At 36.3% G+C, this 24,524-nt stretch overlaps 1 protein-coding gene across 1 annotated transcript in view; it reads right to left on the bottom strand.

The window, feature by feature from the left end:
• GPR158 (G protein-coupled receptor 158) overlaps positions 1-24,524 on the bottom strand; it is a 444,280-nt gene that overhangs the window by 185,816 nt on the left and 233,940 nt on the right. Inside the window, exon 4 of the mRNA XM_005564806.5 lies at positions 17,402-17,625. Within this exon, the coding sequence (XP_005564863.3) occupies positions 17,402-17,625 (224 nt within the window). The remainder of the gene's footprint in view (positions 1-17,401; positions 17,626-24,524) is intronic.

Below are 24,524 nucleotides of genomic sequence, written 5' to 3'. Positions count from 1 at the left end.
TACAAGGTTACCTAATCAGCCCTACACTGGTTATTATATTAAATGGAAACACATACATAAAAGTGAATATTAACTTAAGAAAAACAGTAATGATTAAATCTGTTGTGGGGTAGAGCAAATATGCAAATTCAATCCAAAGTCCGCAAAGCTCATATGTAAGAACTTGATGTGAAAAGAAGAATCCATATCAAGTCTAAGATTTTCTGACTGATAGAAAATACTAAAGAATGCAGGTATTTCTAGGTGGTATGGTGGTGTAAGCAAGGCATGCAAGTGCCAATCCTCTCTCATTCCAAAATTGAAATTATGTAAATTATACAAATTTTAAAAACCTAGATTAGCAGTAACAGCCAGCCATCAGTGGTGTTCCTATATCAGTAAATGGGAAATGTTATAGGTAGATACAATACTGACTGAAATAAACTATTATAGTTCAACCAGTGACCAGTTCCTGAAAAAAACAAATTCTCTGCATTTCCATCAGCACTGAGTAGGCTTAAGGTTAGCAATACTATAAATAAGCACACGCAGCAGAGATGTGGTGAGAGGTAGGAGTAAAAAAAGGTGGCAGGAAGTATATGAGTCTCCCTCCATAATGATTGTTCCTTATCAGAAGCCCGAAGAGTAAGTGCCCCACATGTCACTAACACAGTGGTTTGACCTTCTCCCAACACCCTTCACACCCACTGCTATATCGTTAATTGATAATCATCTACTTCTCTTTAACCTTCTGTCTGAGCTTTGGAATTGCTCCTGACGGAATTCTGCTTATCCATCATTTGATTACAGATTAATATAGGAAAAGATCAGGATAAAAAAGCAAAGCTAGTGCAGTTGAAAAAAATAAATCCATAATTTTTGAAGAACTGTTTCTCGAGATGTATAGCAAAAAATACTAAAAATACCGAATTTGAATTATTGGCAATAATCTAGAGGACTTTGCATCGTTGAAACTGTGGTAAGTAAAACTCATACTAGCATACATCATTTTATCGAGCTTCACTTTATTGCACTCCAAACATACTGCATTGTTTACAAATTAAAGGTTTGTGAAAACCTTGCATCAAGCAAATCTCTCACTGACGTTCTTCCAACAGCACGTGCTCACTTCATGTCTCTGTGTCACATTTTGGTAATTCTCACATTTTCATTATTATTACATCTGCTATGGTAACTGGTGATCACGCATCTTTCATGTGAATCTGGTAATCGTTCTGGGGCATCATGAACCACACCCATGTAAGACTGCAAACTTCATAAATGTTGTGTATTCTGACTGATCCACTGACTGGCAGTTCTCCTGTACCTCTCCCCCTCCTTGGGCCTCCCTATTCCCTGAGACATAACAATCTTCAAATTAGGCCAATTAATAACCCTACAATGGTGTCTAAGTATTCAAAAAAAAAAAAAAAAAAAGGAAAAGTCACATGTTTCTCACTTCAAATGAAAAACTAGAAATGATTACACCTAGGGAGGCATATCGAAAGCTAAGATGAGCTAAAAAAAAAACAAAACAAAACAAAAAAAACAAAAAACAGGCTTCTTGTGCCAAATAGTAAACTAAGTAGTAAATGCAAAGGAAAAGTTCTTGATGGAAATTAAAAGTGCTACTCCAGTGAACACATAAATGATAAGAAAGCAAAATAGCCTTATTGCTAACATGGAGAAAGTTTGAGTATCTAGATAGCAGATTAAAGCAACCACAACATTCCTTTACGGCAAAGCTTAATCCAGAGCAAGACCATAACTCTCTTCAATTTGATGAAGGCTGAGAGAGGTCCACATTTTACATATGATAAAACTCATCTAGAGAGATTCCATGACTTGCTGAACTATGCAACCTTAGTGTCATACAACTAGAAAATTAAAGAACCAGAATTTTAACTCAGGTTGTTTAACCCCCAAACCTTCACAGATAAAGAGAGAAAACATAAGGAACAATTGCACACAGATTAAAGACAGTTGCTCAATATTAAAATAACATGTAGATAGGAAACAGCAGCTTGGAAACTGCTGAAAGCTGAAGGAGTGAAATAGAGGACAATCTTGATCTGCTTCTCAAAGCACAAAGGAAACTATTCAAATATAACACAGTGAAAACATAGAAAAAGAAAGCTGAGAGCCAATCTATATGCAATAGGATATCCTAAGAGAGAAGCCCAGGAGTGCTAAAGCAGGAGAGGTAATATAAGAAATAACACACAAAATGGGATTGTTTGCTTTGTTCTTGCTGATTTGTTTAAGTTCCTTGTAGATTCTGGGTATTAGTCCTTTGTCAGATGCACAGGTTGTGAAGATTTTCTCCCATTCTGTGGGTTGTTTAGTCTGCTAATTATTTCTTTTGCTGTGCAGGAGCTTTTTTGTTTAATTAAGTCCCATCTATTTATCTTTGTTTTCGTTGCATTTGCTTTTGGGTTCTTGGTGGGCTAAGGACATGAACAGACAACTCTCAAAAGAAGATATACAAATGGCCGACAAACATATAAAAAATGTTCAACATCACTAAGTATCAGGGAAATGCAAATTAAAACCACAGTGTGATACCCCTTTCACTCCTGCAAGAATGACCATAATAAAAAAAATAGACATTGGCATGGATGTGCTGAAAAGGGAACAGTTTTACACTACTGGTGGAAATGTAAATTTGTAAAACTACTATGGAAAACAGTGTGGAGAATCCTTAAAGAACTCAGGACACAAAATCAATATTCAAAAATCACAAGCATTCTTACACACCAATAACAGTCGAACAGAGAGCCAAATCATGAGTGAACTCCCATTCACAATTGCTACATAGATAATAAAATACCTAGGAATCTAGCTTACAAGGGATGTGAAGGACCACTTCAAGGAGAACTACAAACCATTGCTCAATGAAATAAAAGAGGACACAAACAAATGGAAGAACATTCCATGCTCATGGATAGAAAGAATCAATATTGTGAAAATAGCCATACTGCCCAAGGTAATTTATCGATTTATATATTCAATGCCATCCCCATCAAGCTACCAATGACTTTCTTCACAGAATTGGAAAAAACTACTTTAAAGTTCATGTGGAACCAAAAAAGAGCCCACATTGCCAAGACAATCCTAAGCAAAAAGAACAAAGCTGGAGGCATCACGCTACCTGACTTCAAACTATACTACAAGGCTATGGTAACCAAAACAGCATGGCACTGGTACCAAAACAGAAATATAGACCAATGGAACAGAACAGAGGCCTCAGAAATAATACCACACGTCTACAACCATCTGATCTTTGACAAACTGACAAAAACAAGAAATGGGGAAAGGATTGCCTATTTAATAAATGGTGCTGGGAAAACTGGCTAGCCATATGTAGAAAGCTGAAACTGAATCCCTTCCTTACACCTTATACAAAAATTAATTCAAGATGAATTAAAGACTTAAATGTTAGACCTGAAACCATAAAAACCCTAGAAGAAAACCTACGCACTACCATTCAGGACATAGGCATGGGCAAGGACTTCATGACTAAAACACCGAAAGCAATGGCAACAAAAGCCAAAACAGACAAATGGGATCTAATTAAACTAAAGAGCTTCTGCACAGCAAAAGAAACTGCCATCAGTGTGAACAGGCAACGTACAGAATGGGAGAAAATTTTTGCAATTTACCCATCTGACAAAGGGCTAATATCGAGAATCTACAAAGAACTTAAACAAATTTACAAGAAAAAATCAACCCCATCAAAAAGTGGGCAAAGGATATGAACACTTTTCAAAAGAAGATATTTATGTAGCCGACAGACACATGAATAAAATGCTCATCATCACTGGTCATCAGAGGAATGCAAATCCAAACCACAATGAGATATCATCTCACACCAGTTAGAATGGCGATCATTCAAAAGTCAGGAAACAACAGGTGCTGGAGAGGATTTGGAGAAATAGGAACATTTTTACACTGTTGATGGGAGTGTAAATTAGTTCAACCACTGTGGAAGACAATGTGGTGATTCCTCAAGGATCTAGAACTAGAAATACCATTTGACCCAGCCCCCAGCCATCCCATTACTGGGTATATACCCAAAGGATTATAAGTCATGCTACTTTAAAGACACATGCACATGTATGTTTATTGTGGCACTATTCACAACAGCAAAGACTTGGAACCAACCCAAATGTCCATCAATGACAGACTGGATTAAGAAAATGTGGCACATATACACCATGGAATACTATGCAGCCATAAAAATGGATGAGTTCATGTCTTTTGCAGGGATACAGATGAAGCTGGAAACCATCATTCTGGGCAAACTATCTCAAGGACAAAAAAACAAACACTATGTTCTTACTTACAGGTGGGAATTGAATATGAAAACACTTGGACACAGGGGAGGGAACATCATACACTGGGGCCTGTCATGAGGTGGGGGGATGGGGGAGAGATAGCATTAAGTAAATACCTAATGTAAATGATGAATGAATGGGTGCAGCAAACCAACATGGCACATGTATACATATGTGACAAACCTGCACATTGTGCACATGTACCCTAGAACTTAAAGTATAAAAAATAAAAATAATAAAGAACTAAAAGTAGATCTACCATTTGGTAAAAAGTAGATCTATCACTATCAGGTATCTACCCAGAAGAAAAGAAGTCATTATACTAAAAAGATATCTACATATGCATGTTTATAGCAGCACAATTCACAATTGCAAAATATGGAACCAACCCAAATGTCCATCAATCAACTAGTGGATAAAGAAAATACATATATACATGTATGTGTGTGTGCATATATATGTGTGTGTGTGTATATATATATATATACACACACACACACACACCATGGAATACTACTGAGCCATAAAAAGTAAAACAATGGCATTCACAGCAACCTGGATGGAACTGGAAACTATTTTTGTAAGTGAAGTGACTCAGGAATGGAAAACCAAACATTGTATGTTCTCACTTATAAGTGGGAGCCGAGCTATGAGGACGCAAAGACATAAGAATGATATGATGAACTCTGGGGACTCGGGGGAAAGTGTGGGAGGGGGTAAGGAATAAAAGACTATACAATGGGTACAGTGTACACTGCTCAGGTGATGGGTGCACCAAAATCTCAGAAATTATCACTAAAGAACTTACGTAACCCAACACCACGTGTTTCCCAAAACCCTATTGAAATATAAAATAATAACACAAGAAATTCTCCAATCTCAGGAAAAAATTCAAGCTGAAATTGGAGAGTATATGTCACATTTTTTTTGCAACTACAATAAAAAGAGAACAATCAATGATGGTAAGAGTTAGGAAGTCAATAAGGATTCAGATGAGGAATTTTTTTTATATAAAGCAGCAGTTTCCAACCTTTTTGGGATCAGGAACTGGGTTCTTGGAAGACAATTTTTCCACGGAAGGAGGTGTGGAGAGTGTGGGGGGGATGATGGTTTCAGGAGGAAACTGTTCCACCTCATATCATCAGGCATTAGATTCTCATAAGGAGTGCACATGTGCAGTTCACAACAGGGTTTGTGCCCCTATGAGAATCTAATGCCATGGAGCGCAGGTGGTAATGATGGCTTACCCACTGCCACTCACTTCCTGCTGTGCAGCCCTGGGGGTTTGGGATCCCTGTTATAAAGGACAAAATGTGGGCCATGTTCAATTCTAGATGATAAAGTGGTAATAACAGGGCTTTTGGAGAAAAAGACAGTAACCCCAAATTCTGCCCAGAGCCACGTTGTTGCCGTATAGAAGCAACATTCAATGGTGGGTGGATGGTCAGGTATGACAGGCATCTAAAACTACCATTTACTGAACAAACTACTTGGTGATATAGAAATTTCATAATGAGAAAATATTAGCCAAAAGTCAGAACTCAAAAGCAAGAAATTACAGTTGGAAAGTTCCAGTAGTGAGTGATCATACCCAATAAACATATAGAAAGTCCCAACAATTTACTTAAATGTAGTGAGAACCAGAAAACATTAGAGAATTGTTTTCCTTTTAAGACTGATTGCTCTTATTGAACATTGATGGCAACTAACTCTAGATTAAATTTTAATAAACTGGGAAGGGGGATAAAAGGAAAAAATAAATGCACCAAATTTTTTATTCATATTCCATTAAAGGGAGCAAAATAATATTGTTGTAATAATGTGATATTTTCTTAGTTCAATAAAATTAAAATAATGTTATATTTATTGGTTCAATAGAATAAGATTTAAGATTAATTTTGTAGGCCTTAGAAAAATAAAAGTTGAAGGAAGTATCATCCATTATAAACCTATAGAAGTAAATAACATCATCTATATTGGATATAGCAGCTGGCCATTACTAGAATTCGGTTTAAGAAAAAAATTCTATAAATCAGTAAGGAACTTCTACAATACCCCTATAGGTGGACTACAGGTACAAGAAATGCTACAGGTCTTGGCTTCTAACCATTAGACCAATTTTTATGTATTATGTATTTTCACATATTATACCATACTTCCCTCCCATAAACCACAGGAAATAGAAAGCATGAAGGAGGAACATCAATTGCTAAGTACAAAAGAAAAATCATAGACTTGTTATTCATTGAGACTATGGAAGATAATATGTGAGATAATCCAAAAGGCTCATATACTGAAAACTAAAAACATTACTAAAAGAAATGAAAGACACATATAAGTAGAAAGATACTTTGTGTTTATTGATCTGAAGACTTAATACTGTTAAGATGGCAATACTACCCAAAGTAATCCACAGATTCAATGCAAACTTGATCAAAATCCCAGCAATAGTTTTGTAGAAACGGAAAAACACATCCTAAAATTTATATAGAACTTCAAGGCAGCTCAAATAGCCAAAACAATTTTTAAAAGAACAAAGTGGAGGCCTCACTCTTTCTGATTTCAAAATTTACTCTAAAGCTACAGTAATCAAAACAATGTGGTATTGGCATAAAGACAGGCATACAGACCAATGGAATAGAGTAAAAAGTCCAGAAATACACCTTAACATATATGATAAAATTATCTTTGGCAAGGGTGACAGGACAACTCTACAGGGAAAGGACCATGTCTTCAACAAATGGTATTGGGAAAACTGGAAATTCTCATGCAAAAAAGAATGAAGTTGGATTCTGATCTTACACCATATATAAAAATTAACTCAAAATGGATTAAAGACATAATGTGAGTCCTAAAACTATAAAATTCCTAGAAGAAAACATAGAGGAAAAGCATTATGACTTTAGATTTGGCTATCATTTCTTGCATATGACACCAAAAGCACAAGTGACAAAAGAAAAAATAGATACACCTTATCAAAATGAAAGACGTTGGGGGCCAAGCAATGTGGCTCATGGTGGTAATCCCAGCATTTTGGGAGACTAAGGCAGGAGGATTGCTTGAGGATAGGAGTTTGAGAGCAGTCTGGGCAACATAGCAAGACTCCATCTCTACAAAAATATTTCAAAAATAGCTGGGGATGGTGGCATGCATCTGTAGCCCTAGCTACTCAGAAAGCTGAAGTGGAAGGGTTGCTTGAGCCCAGGAGTTTGAGGCTGCAGTAAGCTGTGATCATACCACTGCATTACAGCCTGGGTAACTGAGCAAAACCTAATCTCAAATTAAATAAATAAATAAATAAATAACTTTGGGGCATCAAAAGACCCTATTGATAAAGTAAAAAGAAAAATCACAGAATGGAAGAAAATATTTGCAAACCATGTACCCAGTAAGAGATTAATATACAGAATATATAAGGAACTCCTACAAGTCGACAGTGATAAACCAAATAACCTGATTAAGAAATGGGCAAAGGCAGAACACGGAGGATTTTTAGGGTAATAAAATTAATCTGCATCATAATATAATTGCGGATAAATGCATTATACATCTGTCCAAACTCACAGTGTACAACATCAAGAGTGAACCACAATGTATAGACTTGTGAAAATAAAATGGGCAAAAGACTTGAGTAGACACTACTTCAAAGAAGATATATAAATGGTCCATGGCACATGAAAAGATGTTCAACTGTCACTAATCATTAGTAAATGGAAGTCAAACCCACAATGAGATACCACTTCACACTCATTAAGATGGCTAATATTAAAACAACAACAACAAAACAACAGAAAATGACAAATGTAAGTTAGGGTGTGGAGGAATTGTAAACCTTCCAAACTACCGGTGGAAAATGGTGGGGCCTCTGTGAAAAACTGTTTGGTGGTTCCTCAAATCACTAAACCTAGAATTATCATATGATCCAGCAATTCCATTACTAGGTATATAGCAAAAGAATTTAAAACAAGGATTCAAACAGATATTTGTACATGAATGTTCACAGCAGCATCATTCACAATAGCCAAAAAGTAGAAACAACTCAAATGGCCATCAATATAGATGAATGGAAAAGCAAAATGTGGTATATACAAACAATGTCATTCATCATCAAGAAGAAATCAGGTTATAACATATGGTACCACGTCAATGAATCTTGAAAACATTAGGCTAAATGTCAGATACAAATGAATAAATATTATATGATTCCACTTACAGAAGGCATAAAATAGGCAAATTTTTAGCAACAGAAAGTAGAAGAGAGTTTACCAAGGGATAGAAAAATGGGATGTTATTGTATAATGGGTAGAGAGTTTGGTTTGTGATGATAAAAAAATGTTCTGAAAATGAACAATAAAAATTTTTCTAAAATAAAAATGACATACCTATCTTTATTTTACCAAAATAGTCATTAGAACATTATAATTAACCTATTAGAATTTCACTTAGAAAGTCATTTCACATACACTAAAACATCTCATTTTTTCAAACAAAAAATTAGCATTGTTATTAAATCTCTTGTCAATTTCTAATTTTTAAAAAAGAAAGATTATAAAAATAGAGGAGAAAATACCAACTACAGTGTGTTCATGTTTTTAAAAAATCAGTTTTTTCTTCTAAATTACTAAACTCAAAACATGCTAAAATTTACTAAAAATAAGTCAAACAAAAGATTATGTTCGGAAATGGTATATGCTGCTGTTCCTTCTAGTGTACCTTGTTTCTCCAAAATTTTCATCTGAAAATAAATTATACTAACACTTGACATTATTAATAGCTGTAAGGAACCATACTCTCTCTTTGAAATCACGAATGGAAAAATATGTTCCTTGTCATAATATTTGGTAAAAAACTGTAGAATAAATTAAAAAATATTTAATATTCAGGCTCTTTAAAATACTGTTTTAAAATTCTTGTTGTTTTAGAAGAACACACTGGGCTCAAAATTACTCACAGTTTACTGACAGATTTCATCTTTAACCAAAGGCATAGGGACAAATGTGTGTAATTAGTTTCCTAAATGTTTCTGCAGGGTGAATTTTAATTTGCTCTTGGAGGTATCATCCCACAAGTCTCACCCTGGAATATAACGGAATCTCATTTGTGTCATTTAAAATGATAAAATGTTAAACCAATATTTCGTCAATGATGGTTAGTAGTTAGTTACTAGCGTTGATGTTTTGGGCCTGGACAAATCTCTTTCAATTAAATGTACTCAAAATTAGACTTTCCTGGAAGAACCATGCAACTGAAAAGACGTAAGTATCTATACTATATTATGTCTCTTCAACATGATCACCTAATATTTCATTTGAGAACAGAGAACTCTCCATTATCCCTACATATATTTGCTTGTCGCCCAAAAGGACTGGTTCAGCTGCTAGGTTTGACATTGCTATTGGTTTTCCTATCTTTGATTTGTCAATTCTCGGAACTACTCTAATATGAATAAAAGGGGCCTCAGTTCCAAAATGGCCCACTTCCAGCAGGACCTCAGTGGCATACGGTGCATATCCTAAAGGCAACTAAGATGTGACATTTTATGAATTCTTGTGAAACTGGATTAAAGAACCTGGTTCACATATTGGCAAAAGAAGAAGTAAGAGAAAAAGTCTCAGATTCTAGCTTAGGTGCCATCCCTAACCAGGTGTTTCCTGGCCCTTCCTCAGGGTGTCTTCTGGCATCTGAGAGCGTGTACTTCTCTTCAGGTGTGTGTCTAGGTAGATGCCTCAGCCATCATTAGCACACAGCATTCTATCCCCAGGTTCACCTATTATAATAGCACACACCTTCACAATCAACTGCCTTCTTGCTCTTAATAGGAAATAGAACCTCAAATTTGTTTTCACTCAGTGAATACCTTTTGAAAACTCAGTAACGACCAGCAGTACTTATAAAAGTTTATATGAAGGATTTGCAGCCCTCCTGTGTTTCAAGATCTAGGAGAGCAAATAGATTTCATGCATAGAATCTGCTTAGAGTCCTAAGAATGGTTCTGAGGCTGATTCTGAATGAAATGGAGAAAAAAAAAAAACAAAAAACCATGTGTGTCTACCATAGTCATGTAGCAGTAACTTGTGGGCTGCACACTGGCCAACTGTGATCTAGACACTCTAAAACTAACTGCATTAACATCAGCCAAGAACAGTGTATCAGGACCACATTATGACACCCCTACAGAATTTATTTGCATGAGCTGTATTTAAGTATTCAAATATCAGCACACATTTGGGGAAATTAACAGGAACAGAGCCATGAAAATAATTATCGTATTCCATGTAAGAATGCTTATCATTCACTACATTTTACAATATTGTCTATATAAAGATCCACAGGAGAAATTTCTTCCAAGACTCGGTGCCAGGAATATTTGAATTTCATCTCAGTGACTGGTTGGTTTTTATTTTATGGCTACTATGACTTATTTTTTTTCCTCCCATTTGCACTGCTACTAGAAAACTCCAGGAAAGCTCTTCCCACTGGCACGGGGTGAGAACAGTATCTCAGCCCTCATGGAATCCATTTGATATCTTAACCTCACCCTTGATTTCAACTAATTTTTTTCTAAACTTATTTTCACTTAGCCTTAATTTATTAACTTACACTTTTAATCTTCTAGAAGTGTTTTTATTTCATATGCTGAAATAAGGCTAAATATACATGCATAAACTTTTCAACCTAGCTGTGTGACCTTTGGAAACTTAATCTCTCAGGGGCTGGATTTTCTTTTTTTTTTTTTTTTTTTTTTTGAGACGGAGTCTCGCTCTGTCGCACAGGCGGGAGTGCCGTGGCCGGATCTCAGCTTACTGCAAGCTCCGCCTCCCGGGTTTACGCCATTCTCCTGCCTCAGCCTCCCGAGTAGCTGGGACTACAGGCGCCCGCCACCTCGCCCGGCTAGTTTTTTGTATTTTTTAGTAGAGACGGGGTTTCACCGTGCTAGCCAGGATGGTCTCGATCTCCTGACCTCGTGATCCGCCCGACTCGGCCTCCCAAAGTGCTGGGATTACAGGCTTGAGCCACCGCGCCCGGCCTGGATTTTCTTTTTTTCTTTTTTCTTTTTTTTTTGAGACGGAGTCTCGCTCTGTCGCCCGGGCTGGAGTGCAGTGGCGCGATCTCGGCTCACTGCAAGCTCCGCCTCCCGGGTTCACGCCATTCTCCCGCCTCAGCCTCCGAGTAGCTGGGACTACAGGCGCCCGCCACCACGCCAGGCTAGTTTTTTTTTTTTTTTTGTATTTTTAGTAGAGACGGGGTTTCACCATGTTAGCCAGGATGGTCTCGATCTCCTGACCTCGTGATCCACCCGCCTCGGCCTCCCAAAGTGCTGGGATTACAGGCTTGAGCCACCGCGCCCGGCCGATTTTCTTATCTATAAAATGAGAGGTTTCGCCATTCTAGCTCTGAACTGTTTTTCATCTTGCTAAATTAAAACCAGGAAAGTATTATAGTAACAAACTTATTCCTATATTACAAATTTTTATTTTGTTACTTTTTTCCTAACTATTATAACAACACAAGAAGGAGTATGTGTCCTAATTCTCAATATCCCTAATGACTTCATAATCAATACCCAGGAAAGATTTCCATAAGTTTCTCATTTTGAGGGTGCGGATGGAAATTGAAACTTCCTAGAAAAGCCAGTAGTATCAATAAGTAGGTAAATAAACTGGGTTTTATTTGCATGCTAAGTAATCACTCTTGAAAAGGACAAAAAGCCACATATAAATAAATGCACAGTAAATGGTTTTTGAAGAAGATTATCAGCACAGAAATATGTATGCGATTGCATATGTGCCTATGAATGAATACTTATGGAGCTTGGGTGCCTCCTTCAAAGAGGCACAGCTATGTTTCCCAACTTCTCATTCTTTTGAACTACTTTAAATGTCATACTTGGCCCCCAATGTGGGAAGCATACATGAATTATGAATTTTATAAAGAGGTCCAAAATTATATTACAAAAGACAAACAACTAGTAAAGACTAAAAGTGGAAGGTATTTTACATGGATTATCTCATTAACTCTTTTAAATAATCCCGGAAGGTAAGTATTAATAAGATGTAAACTCCTTTAAAAATTTGTAAAAGATTTATTGAGATATAATACACATACTTTAAAATTCACATTTTTAAAGTATATAATCCAGTAGTTTTTAGCCTATTGACAGAGGGGTGCAACTATTACCCTAATCTAATTTTGTAACATTTTTGTTGTTCCAAAAAGAAACCCTGAACTCAATAGCCCTAACTCCCCATTCTTCCTTCCTGGTAGTCCCTGGTAACCACTAATCTACTTGTCTCCATGAATTTGCCTCTTCTGAGCATTTCATTTAAACGAAATGATACAATATGTGATCTTTTGTAACGCTTTTACTTAGCAGTTTTCAAGGTTCATCTGTGTCCTATGAACATTGGTGTGCATATTTCTTTGTAGACATATATATTCAGTTCTTCTGGATATATACCGGGAGTGGAATTGCTGGGTCATATCATACTTCGAGTTTTAACTTTTTGAGGGACTGCCAAACTATTTTCCAAAAGGGCTGTACCATTTTACATTTCCCACAGGAATGAATGAGAGTGTCAATTTCTCCACATCCGCAACACTTGTTACCATCTTTTCTATTTTTAGCTATGCTAGTGGCTATTGTTAGTTTGAGTTGCGTTTTCCTAGTGACTATGTGTTGATAATCCTTTCATACACATTTTGGCTTATTCATATATTTTCTTTGGATAAATGTTTATTTAGATCCTTGTCTCACTTTTTAAATTGGTTTTACTTCTCTTTTCATTGATTGGTTACCTGTCCTTTACATATTCTGGATGCTATTCCTTATCATAGGTAGGATTTACAAATATCTTCTGCCATTCTATGTGTTTTCTTTTTACTTTCTTGATGCTGTCTTTGATACAAAAAAGTTTTCATGAAGTCAAATTTATCTACTTTTGTCATGTATGCTTGTGATGTCATATTTAAGAACCTACTGCTTAACTGAAGTTCATGAAGATTTATGCCAATGTTTTATCCTAATAAAACTTCCTTGGGTTTTTACTCTCTCATTTTGATCTATGATCCATTTTAATTTAGTTTTTGTACATGGCGTGTGAATACCATTTTACAAAGGAGAAAACTAGACAAAAAAGGGCTAAGCAATTCTCACAAAGTCTCACAGTATGCAAGGAGCTGAGACAGTATTCAAATCTAAACAATCTGAGTCTGCACACTTACCCGCAATTGTTATGCTACTTCTGTATTACAATTGGATTTTTTTGTCAAAATAGATGTAAATTGATAAATTGTGTGGGCTTTGTTCTTTTAATTATCAATGAGTAGAGAATGTAATAGGAAACTCCTAAAGAAATGTCAATATTGCTACAAAAGAGATCATCAAGTTTCTTCTTCATCCAAAGAAATGTTGCAAAGACACAGGAAATCTTTAAAAAGCGAATCCAAATTCTACATGCTATAAATCTCCAATCTCTATACTGGAATGTTCTATCATTTTTACAATTGCTTTTAGCAATTGAAATCACAGCAGAAAATTGCATCAAACATTTCTTTTCATCAATATACATGGTCTATGTTCATTCGCTTTATTAGCTTATATCCCTCTTTTATTATGTTACATTCTGCAAAAACTGATTCTTCGAAAGGTGACCATCTGAAAACTAGATAATGTTTAATTTATCAATTCCTACTATTAATAGTTTTTAATCTATAGAAATTTCACTAAAATGACATGTAAAACTATGTATTCTCATTATAGTCCTGTAAAGTAGGATTTTGGTCATTAAAATGATATTTCACATGAAGGTCCAGGGAAATTAGCAAGGTTTAATAACTGGCAAAGCTAAGTAACATTAACATTTATTAAGACATTGGTCTTGTCAGAACTATCTCAGGTTTTTAAATATCCAATGTAATATTTTACCTACCATGTATTACTAACTAATTTAGCAGAGCAATCATTAATTATCAAACTCAATTAAAATTCATAGGGAACCATGTGTTATCTACCATATAAATGAATTACATTATATCAGAGAGATTTCAGAGAAATTAATAAACAGACCTTTCAATTCTACCTGCTATGCCACTGACAGGCTTTTTACAAAACCAATTAATTTTATCTAGGTAACAGTGGTTATATATTTCTCAACTCTACTTGCCTACTATTTTTATTATATAACACACAGTTTGTTGCAAAAGAAAGGTTAATTGGTTAAATGAGGAGCAATCTGCCTGTTTGCACTTTCTTGCTGACTTTAAGCTTGATTTTAATTTGTGCTGGATTCTTCTGTTAATGAAATTGTCCATTTTAAATGACTATCAAAGTCTATAACATTAACAAAATGAACACAATCTCCTAGAATCTCAACAGAGGCTTTTTAATAATAAAAATGTGTGTACTGGTACCAAAACAGAGATATAGACCAATGGAACAGAACAGAGTCCTCAGAAATAATACCACACATCTACAGCCATCTGATCTTTGACAAACCTGAGAGAAACAAGAAATGGGGAAAGGATTGCCTATTTAATAAATGGTGCTGGGAAAATTGGCTAGCCATAAGTAGAGAGCTGAAACTGGATCCTTTCCTTACTCCTTATACGAAAATTAATTCAAGACGGATTAGAGACTTAAATGTTAGACCTAATACCATAAAAACCCTAGAGGAAAACCTAGGTAGTACCATTCAGGACATAGGCATGGGCAAAGACTTCATGTCTAAAACACCAAAAGCAACAGCAGCAAAAGCCAAAATTGACAAATGGGATCTAATTAAACTAAAGAGCTTCTGCACAGCAAAAGAAACTACCAGCAGAGTGAACAGGCAACCTACAGAATGGGAGAAAATTTTTGCAATCTACTCATCGGACAAAGGGCTAATATCCAGAACCTACAAAGAACTCAAACAAATTTACAAGAAAAAAACAACCCCATCAAAAAGTGGGCAAAGGATATGAACAGACATTTCTCAAAAGAAGACATTCATACAGCCAACAGACACATGAAAAAATGCTCAGCATCACTGGCCATCAGAGAAATGCAAATCAAAACCACAATGAGATACCATCTCACACCAGTTAGAATGGCGATCATTAAAAGGTCAGGAAACAACAGGTGCTGGAGAGGATGTGGAGAAATAGGAACACTTTTACACTGTTGGTGGGATTGTAAACTAGTTCAACCATTATGGAAAACAGTATGGCGATTCCTCAAGGATCTAGAACTAGATGTACCATATGACCCAGCCATCCCATTACTGGGGATATACCCAAAGGATTATAAATCATGCTGCTATAAAGACACATGCACACGTATGTTCATTGCGGCACTATTCACAATAGCAAAGACTTGGAATCAACCCAAATGTCCATCAGTGACAGACTGGATTAAGAAAATGTGGCACATATACACCATGGAATACCCATGCAGCCATAAAAAAGGATGAGTTTGTGTCCTTTGTAGGGACATGGATGCAGCTGGAAACCATCATTCTTAGCAAACTATCACAAGAACAGAAAACCAAACACCGCATGTTCTCACTCATAGGTGGGAACTGAACAATGAGATCACTTGGACTCGGGAAGGGGGACATCACACACCGGGGCCTATTATGGGGAGGGGGGAGGGGGGAGGGATTGCATAGGATTTATACCTGATGTAAATGACGAGTTGATGGGTGCAGCACAGCAACATGGCACAAGTATACATATGTAACAAACCTGCACGTTATGCACATGTACCCTAGAACTTAAAGTATAATAATAATAAAAAAATAAATAAAATAAAATAAAATAAAATGTGTAACTTGAGGCTTCATAATAGATGCCATTCACAGAGGGTTTTTAAAACAGTTTCTAATGGGAACACTTTATACCTTCAATGAACTCTGTAATCTAAACCAATCTGTACAACTTTCCCAGGATAAAGAGGTCCTTTGAATTTGGAAAAGATTGGAGACTTTAGGTTTTGTTTTCTTTCCAATGGCACAAATACATTTCTGCAAGCATCAGAACCACAAATTCAAATACAACACTGGCTACATGTAACTAATTGGGTGGCCAACTTGAGAAAGCTTCCCCCAAAGCTTTGTCCTGCACATTTTAACATTTCATTTACCCCTGACTGAAAGGCATACAAATGCTTCTACCCACCCCTTTTTATTGAGACAGGGCAGGGTCTCACTCTGTCACCCAGGCAGAAGTACAGTGGTGTGATCAGAGCTCACTGCAGTCTTGAACTCTAGGCTCAAGAGATACTCCTGTCTCAGCCTCCTAAACAGTTGGGACTATAGGCAGGCACCACCACACTGGCTAGTTTTTGTTTTTTTGTTTTTATTTGTTTGTTTTGTAGAGAAATTTTTAATTTTTTTTTTTGGAGAGAAATGGTTTTTTAATTTATTTATTTTTTGTAGAGACAGGGTCTTGCTATGTTGGTCAGGCTGGTCTCAAACTCTCTGGCCTCAAGCAATTCTCCAGCCTTGGCCTCTCAATGTACTGAGATTACAGGCATGAGCCACTGCTCCTGGTCTATACTACTCTTGATTACTTAGAGTAGAACCAAAGGATATGTTCTCTCCAAAGCTGTATAAGTTCTTCCCAGGATTGTTATTATTCTGGGACACTAATGTAAGACAAAATATATGGTCATAAATAAATTCATTCTTCAAAGTATAATGTGCTAAAAAATAGTTGAGTCATTTGCCATCTTTAAACATAAGAAAAATATAATAAACATAACAAAGCTTCTTAGATACAAAAAAATTAATAATACATTGGATAGTGGCAGAATAAGTTTCTCTAGAGGCCAAAGACATGATGTAAAGGAGAGTCATTTAAGTCAATGAAGCACTTGAGATCCAGACTAAACAAGGGGAAACATTCTGTAAATGTTAAAGTATCATGTTTTAATCTCTATTTTTCTGGTCAGCTAAAGAATATAACTTTCATATTCTAGTCCAATCACATTATAGAAAGACTGCTGCTTAGTAGAGAAGGAACTTGAATGTGAAAACTCTGTTTGCTTAAAAAAATAAGAGGTTGCTCTATAACAAGAGGATCATAACCAGGATACCTGGGTTTACCTTTGCTTTGCGAAAGTGGTAGACCACCAGCATGCTAACGAAGTCGAGCAGCATACACAGGGCTTGGAAGGAGATGATGGCAAGTCGCAAATACTTATCCTCCTGGACGAAGCACGGGCTGTCATCTGCACAGAAGCGGCAGCCCTCCCTGCAAGGTAGGCAGACATAGGCTTCTTCTGACACATCTTTTGTACTTCCTGAAATATGTTGATCCGGACCCCTTCCTGAAAGTTCCAAATAAAACCACAGTGTCATTTGCACCTCTTAGGTAGGTAAGATTGAGTATAGAGTCAAAAGACATCCTTGACTCCTCATTCCTTTTCTCATTTATTATAGACCTTTTATCAACCCTCTTGCTAGGAGAAAGAGTTACTTTAGACTCTTACAAAATTCTTTTTATCCTTTTGATTTTAAAAAGCATCAGTGACAGTGGTTGAGGAAAATTAGCAAAATTTCAAAAGCTTCATGAGGTCAGGGAACAGTTTTCCTAAGTCTTTTTTTTTTTTTTTTTTTTTGAGATGGAGTCTTGCTCTGTCCCCCAGGCTAGAGTGCAGTGGCACAATCTTGGCTCACTGCCAGCTCTGCCTCCCGGGTTCACGCCATTCTCCTGCTTCAGCCTCCCAAGTAGCTAGGACTACAAGCTCCCACCACTGTGCCCGGCTAAATTTTTGTATTTTTAGTAGAGATGGGGTTTCACCATGTTAGCCAGAATGACCTCAATCTCCTGACCTCGTGATCCGCCCACCTCTGCCTCCCAAAGTGCTGCGATTACAGGTGTGAGCCACCGCGCCCGGCCTTCTAAGTCTTTTATGTCATTATCTACCACTCACCAACTGAAAAGCACAAATCATATTCCACAAATATTTGTAAGACAATTAACCAGAAGTAGGAATAAGAAAGTTGATGTTTTTATGTACCGAGTAAATACATGCATACCTTTGGGAACTTCTTGACCTAGATAGCACAGAATCCAAAATGAGACTTTGACTGCTCCTTAATTCATTCATCAGGGATCTCATCTACCAAGTTCATTAGGTCTAAATTAGGTGAAATGGTATTTGACAGTTGTTCAGTGTGCAATTTGCCTAATGATGGTACATCCTTTGCCAAGAGTACAGTCCATACTTATAAGCTATCATGTAATTTCCCACTTTGCATGCTCTTAGGACATTTTCAACACTATTCACTTACTGCTATCGATCCTCCTTTTAATTTTAGGTTCTTCTGTCTCAATTATCAACCTTAAGTTACTTCTGAAGCTCAATAGGTAAAGCTTCTCTTTAATAGTTAAGATGAGTTTAACACCAACATCTATCCAATTAATGCCAAATATGAAGAAAAAAGAAACAGAAATGATTTCCAACTCTGAATTCAATATAAAAGACATCAATGAATATGAACCCACTTCAGTATATAACACAGCTTTGATTAACTGAGGAATTTGGGAAAGAGGTTCCTCTAGGTAACAGCATTTTAATAATATACAGTTTAACAGAAAGTCTTGGTTCCTTTCAACCCCTATTAAAGGTTCACAATCTTTGTACAATGTATTTGTCTGTTTTGTTTCCTCAGTAAAGACAATAGCAAAAACACAATTGAATATTTCTCTGATGATTATGGATATAATGCTGTTTAAGAGTCATCATTCCGTTACATGATGAAAAGCAAATGGATTTTATTGTCAAGCAGACTTTGTTCCCTACTCCAGAAAACTCTATGACATGAGACAACTCACTAGACCACTTGGGGTCTTAGTTTACTTATTTATGAAACATGAATTGCTGTGGGATTAAATGAGATTATTTACTTATTTATTTATTTATTTATTTTTGAGATGGAGTCTCACTCTGTCACCCAAGCTGGAGTGCAGTGGCATGATCTCGGCTCACTGCGACCTCCGTCTCCTAGGTTCAAGTGATTCTCCTGCCTCAGCTTCCTGAGTAGCTGGGACTACAGACACGGGCCACCATGACTGGCTAATTTTTGTATTTTTAGTAGAGACAGGGTTTCACCATGTTGGTCAGGCTGGTCTCGAACATTTGACCTCGTGATCCACCTGCCTCGGCCTCCCAAAGTGCTGGGATTACAGGTGTGAGCCACCGCACCTGGTTGAGATTATTAATATTTATAGAAATCATAGTGACTGGCCCTTTCTCCTCTTCTCCAAATATAGGAGATGCAAAGAGTAATTAGGAATTCATGGTGCCTTAAAAAAAGATATTCCTCCAAAACAGAGAAGTTAGAAGAAAGAACTGAGATACAGAGTGAATGTTAGAGACAGAACCTGCAGAGATCTCTGGGAGTGGATAAGATAATTATTGGGAAATGTACAGAGGGAAATGCTAGACAGGGAAGAGTACTTACAGTGTCATAACAGAAATGAAATTTACTAAAAAATGCTATAATGTGATCAATATGACTGAGAAAAGTCTACAAGATTTAATAATTATTTTATTCTTCACTGACCTATAAGATAATCGTTTCCAAAGAGTAGGAGATTTAGTCCCTAAATTGTCATGGCTTATGTACTAAATAAGTAATAAGATATTATATTATTTAAATAAATGCACTATTGAATGAAAAAAGCAAGAAAAACTCATGGTTGAGAGGAATAATGATGGTATTTTTAAAAAGTGATTTTGTTTTTGTTTGTTTGTTTTCTTTGAAACAGGTGCGATCATAACACAACTGCATCCAGTAAAAATGGGCCATTTGAAATTGAGTAACTATATGAGAAAACTGGTAAAGGAAGGATTTGAGAAGTCATGATTGGATGTAATCAACAGCATAGTTGGAGAAATTAAGAATATTTGATATCTCTTCTGACACTGGAAAAAAGTAGAGATAAATCAAAGATTTTTAAAAGGTGTACTGTTTTTTAGCAGAAAGAAGGAATCAGTTGGAAAAAAATACATTTTGAAGTAGAAAAAATGTGGCAGCCAATCTTGTAGAGTCTTATCCTTCTCAACAAAGCAGGTAAGAATACTTATTGAGAGTGAAGAAGGCCTTTTTTGAGATTAAAGACATGAAGGTTGAGGCAGAAATATAATACAAGATGATTTGTCAGATCACTTGGCAGAAAAATAATCCAGTTAGAGTAAGACAGTATGCATTACTAAGAAACATAGTCAAGATAGTGTGTGATTTTGTACGATTATCAGTAGCATAGAAACAAACGCAGAGGATAGAGCAGTCACACACAGAGAATAAAGAAAGGATTTTGCTAATGACAGTTTTAGGCTTCTTTTCATGTAACTACAAAACGTGCTCCCAGACAGCAAGAGTGTGAGAGGAGGGGTAAAAAGGCAAAGGAGGAAAGCCAACACAAGGCTGTATAATGGATCTGCAGCCTTCACTCCCTTGGAGCAGTTTGTGCTCAATCCTCCAGGGACTTCTTGAATCTGAGTCAATCGTAGAGATAAAGGGGAAAACATGTCTCCATTATCAACCTTACTAATTGATAAAGGGTTTCCAGAATCATCAACTGCCCCCACGTGCCTGCATTATGCACACTTGATCCAAAGCAGGTTCTCACATCTTGTGTCACGACCACAGAGGTACCTCATAGCAGAACAGAAAGTGAGAAGCATATGAGGAAAGGCACACCACAATGGCACTTACACAAAGCCATTCAAAACCTTCAGGAAATGGTGATCGCAATGGGTAGAGAAAGAGATAAGGCGAAAAGCAATTTGAGATGATTAAAAAAAGGTATCCAATGCATATAAAAACTTGAAGAATCATAGTCAAGTCAAAAACTGAGAAGTATGAGAAGCCAGGATACTGAGAAAACAATGCATTAACTCGAGTATGAACTGGATAGTTACGTAAGTGAAGCCAGAGTCATTTCACTAAGATAAAAGTGTCAAGGATTCAGAAGGTCTAATGATGGTGACTACAATGTGAAGAATCATAGAGCACTGTAGAATAGGAGATGATAAAGTATGAGCTCTAAGATTCAGATTTGAGACACAGAGGTTAGGATTTCCCCCTTCTGGATGAGATGGAAGAACAGGGATTAAATTTATCTTCCCATCAGAAACAACCAAAAACAATGGACAAATTGAAACCTAATGGCTTTACCAGGCACTGGACATTAGCAACAAAGGACAGTGAATCCTAACAGGTGCAAGCAATCACCACACAAACCAAAATACCATAAAAAGAAGTACAATAGAAGTTAAATTAATCAAAAAATTATCTGTGGAGGTATTGTTTGTTTTACAAAATAGTCCTTCTTACACAAATCTTTGCTTTCTTGCTTCAACTAAATAGGCTGATCTTTTTTCATTGGCTTAGGAAGATATTAGCTACATTTAAAGCAAACAGTATAAATTATTTACTTTCAATACAAATGAAACTTGAAACTTCACCCACATCAGCTAAGGTTTAATTCTCTGAGATGGGATAAGTAGAGACTATTTAGCACCTCGAATCACTTAAACTTGAAAAATATTGCAGTATGTTAAGTGCTCAGTATATTTAAGCTTAGTTTTTGCAGGGTTAGGGTTAGGGTTTTGGGTAAAGGAGTAACATGATATGGTTTATGTAATTAAAGGATTGCTTTGATTGTATAGAAAACATACTCTAGAGGACAAGGGAAAGAGCAAGAATAGTGATGAGAAGCTACTGTAATAATCCAGGTGAGACTTGATAAAGGCTGGGGTCACAGTATTGCAGTAAAAATGGTTGCATGCAGAGTTTGAAGGTGGAGTTGACATAATTTTAGATGGCTTGGTTATCACGTGAGACAGAAAGAAAAGTGTCAAAGCTGTCTCCAAGGTGTTTAGTATGAATGAGTGGAAGAAAAAAGTTACCATTAACCAAGAAGGGAAAGCACACATGTGGAGAAGGCTTTGGAAGAAATCCTAAGTCCAATCTTGACATGTCAGGTTAAGGATGTCTACTTGAGAGCCAAGTGATGATGTCTAAAAGGCATCCTGATATATGTGAAAAAGGCCTGCACTGAAGATAAATATTTGAAAACAATGGGTACTTAGGGAGTATTTAGAGCCATGAGACTAGATAACATTGCCCAAAGAATGAATAAAAATAGCAAAGATGCCTAGGCTCCCCCAATATTAATGCCAAACAAAATTCTTAATTATCCCCAAACTATCTCTCACTCTGCCTCCTATTTTACAAGAGGCAAAGAATTATTTCTTTCTGTAACTGCAAATGCAGAAAGCTTTAACAGAAAATAATATTTTTTTCCTGAATTTATGTGCAAGTTGCCACTACCAAACAGCTAAAGCTGCTATTTTCGTCTTGGTCCCCAGAAAGCAGAACCTGAGATACGAACTTGGACACAGATGTCTGATTTAGGAGATGACTCCTAAAAGAAGGTGTAAAATATAAAAATAACTAATTCAAAATCTAAGCTGTTGGAACTCTAAATTATTTTGAGCCTAAAAGGAATTTGATTATGGTGCTCAAGTCACATAACCGGCAGCTATAACCTTTGTATCTTTGATTATAGATTAGCCTTATTCCTTACCTACATTGTTTTGTAAAATGTTGCAAGTAACTAAAAGGCACCAGAAAAGATCGCCTTCCTCTTCATTGTTGATCTTAATGATCTTTATTATAGATTAACTTCCCTCCTACTGTTTCTCACACAAAGACTTCATGGCTATCACATTGTCATAAGATGGAATGTTAAATACAGTTTTGTAAACTGGAAAGAAAATGAAAACCAGCTATAAAGAAAAGAAATTAAGCCAGATGGAAAAGAAAGCAAATTATAACTAATTAAATTGTTGTAACTCATAAACCAGCTTTTTATAGAAAATACTGCAATCCTATTAAATTTATTTGTTTTCTTCCAATAAGCAAGACATTTAACTTTTAACTTAGTAGCACTGACCACAGTTCTCCGGTGTCCGTGTTTCCCAGCTGGCTATTCCCACCTTTTTGCTTGAATAAACTCTTTTAAACTGAAATCTGATCCTTTCAACGATTTCAGGTTGACCAAAGATAGAGTGATAGAAGGAAATCAGATATAGTAAGACAAGGAAGAAAGAAAACATAATAAAAGTAGATTACTGAGTTGGATATTACTGTGGGAAAACGGGGGATCAATCCTGCTGGGATCCCTCTAAAACTGTATACAATGCCCTTCAGATTTGACTTTCCAGAGGATGGAAGGCTGGAATATTTATGCAGCAACTACCAATCCCTTTGTTTGACAGTTATCCCAGGAAACTTCCATTTCACCACACTTCTGGGCAAGGGCTGAGCAAGCTTAGGGGGCTTCAGAGACAGCCCTGAGGCAGAAAAGAAAAGAAATTCTATGGGCACTTGAAGTTGGATACTGGCAGCATGTTCAGTAATATTAGCTGTCTACTGTAGCTAAAATCTAAGGTGAGTCAACAGTATGTGATGCAGGGCAAGAAAAGCTTGTATCATAGCTTCCACATTCCAAAGTGAGCTGTCTCTGGCAGCATTCATACAGAATAGAATTTGAATGGTGCCCCTAGATTTGAACAACATGGTAATCATGTGATGTACATGGAAAAGTGAACTAACTTGGGATCTTGTAGATCGCAAAGGTAACTCTAATCATGATGTTAAAGGCTTTCCTTTACATTCACAAAACAATTTACTTCCTGGAAGTAGTTTATTCTTGCCTGTGGTCATTTTTGCTCCTTGATAATACTACATCTAAATCAATTTGTTAAATACAGTAGAGAACAAAATAAATTGCTTCCAGTTAAACCACTGCACTTAAAGAGTAGAACCCTCTGATTATAACTCAACTGCTGTATGGTGAGATACTCTAATATCTGGGCTAATCAAACTACCCAAGCAGGGCTTTTAACATCTGGAGGCCCAATAAGCTGACATCATCACCAAAGGAACAACCTTAATGTCAGGTTAGCAAAAAGAAAATAGTTTCTCTTGTCAGATTTTGCCAAATTCAACTAATAAGTATAGAGTATTGTCAAATAAACTAAGCCATTATGAAACATTCTAAACAGTTGGGCTTAGGATCAGCTATTTATTTCTTTTTCATAAGATATACCCTAGTTAAAAAAAGTATCTTTTGCAATTAAAAATGCAGTACATTCTTTTAGAAATGTATTTGTGTGGGTTAAATTTATATAATTAAAGAAAAATTAGT

The sequence above is a fragment of the Macaca fascicularis genome, chromosome 9, assembly GCF_037993035.2.
Source record: "Macaca fascicularis isolate 582-1 chromosome 9, T2T-MFA8v1.1".
Classification (NCBI taxonomy): domain Eukaryota; kingdom Metazoa; phylum Chordata; class Mammalia; order Primates; family Cercopithecidae; genus Macaca; species Macaca fascicularis.
Note: the sequence above shows the minus strand (reverse complement) of the source record. Positions and strands in the feature narration are given on the sequence as shown.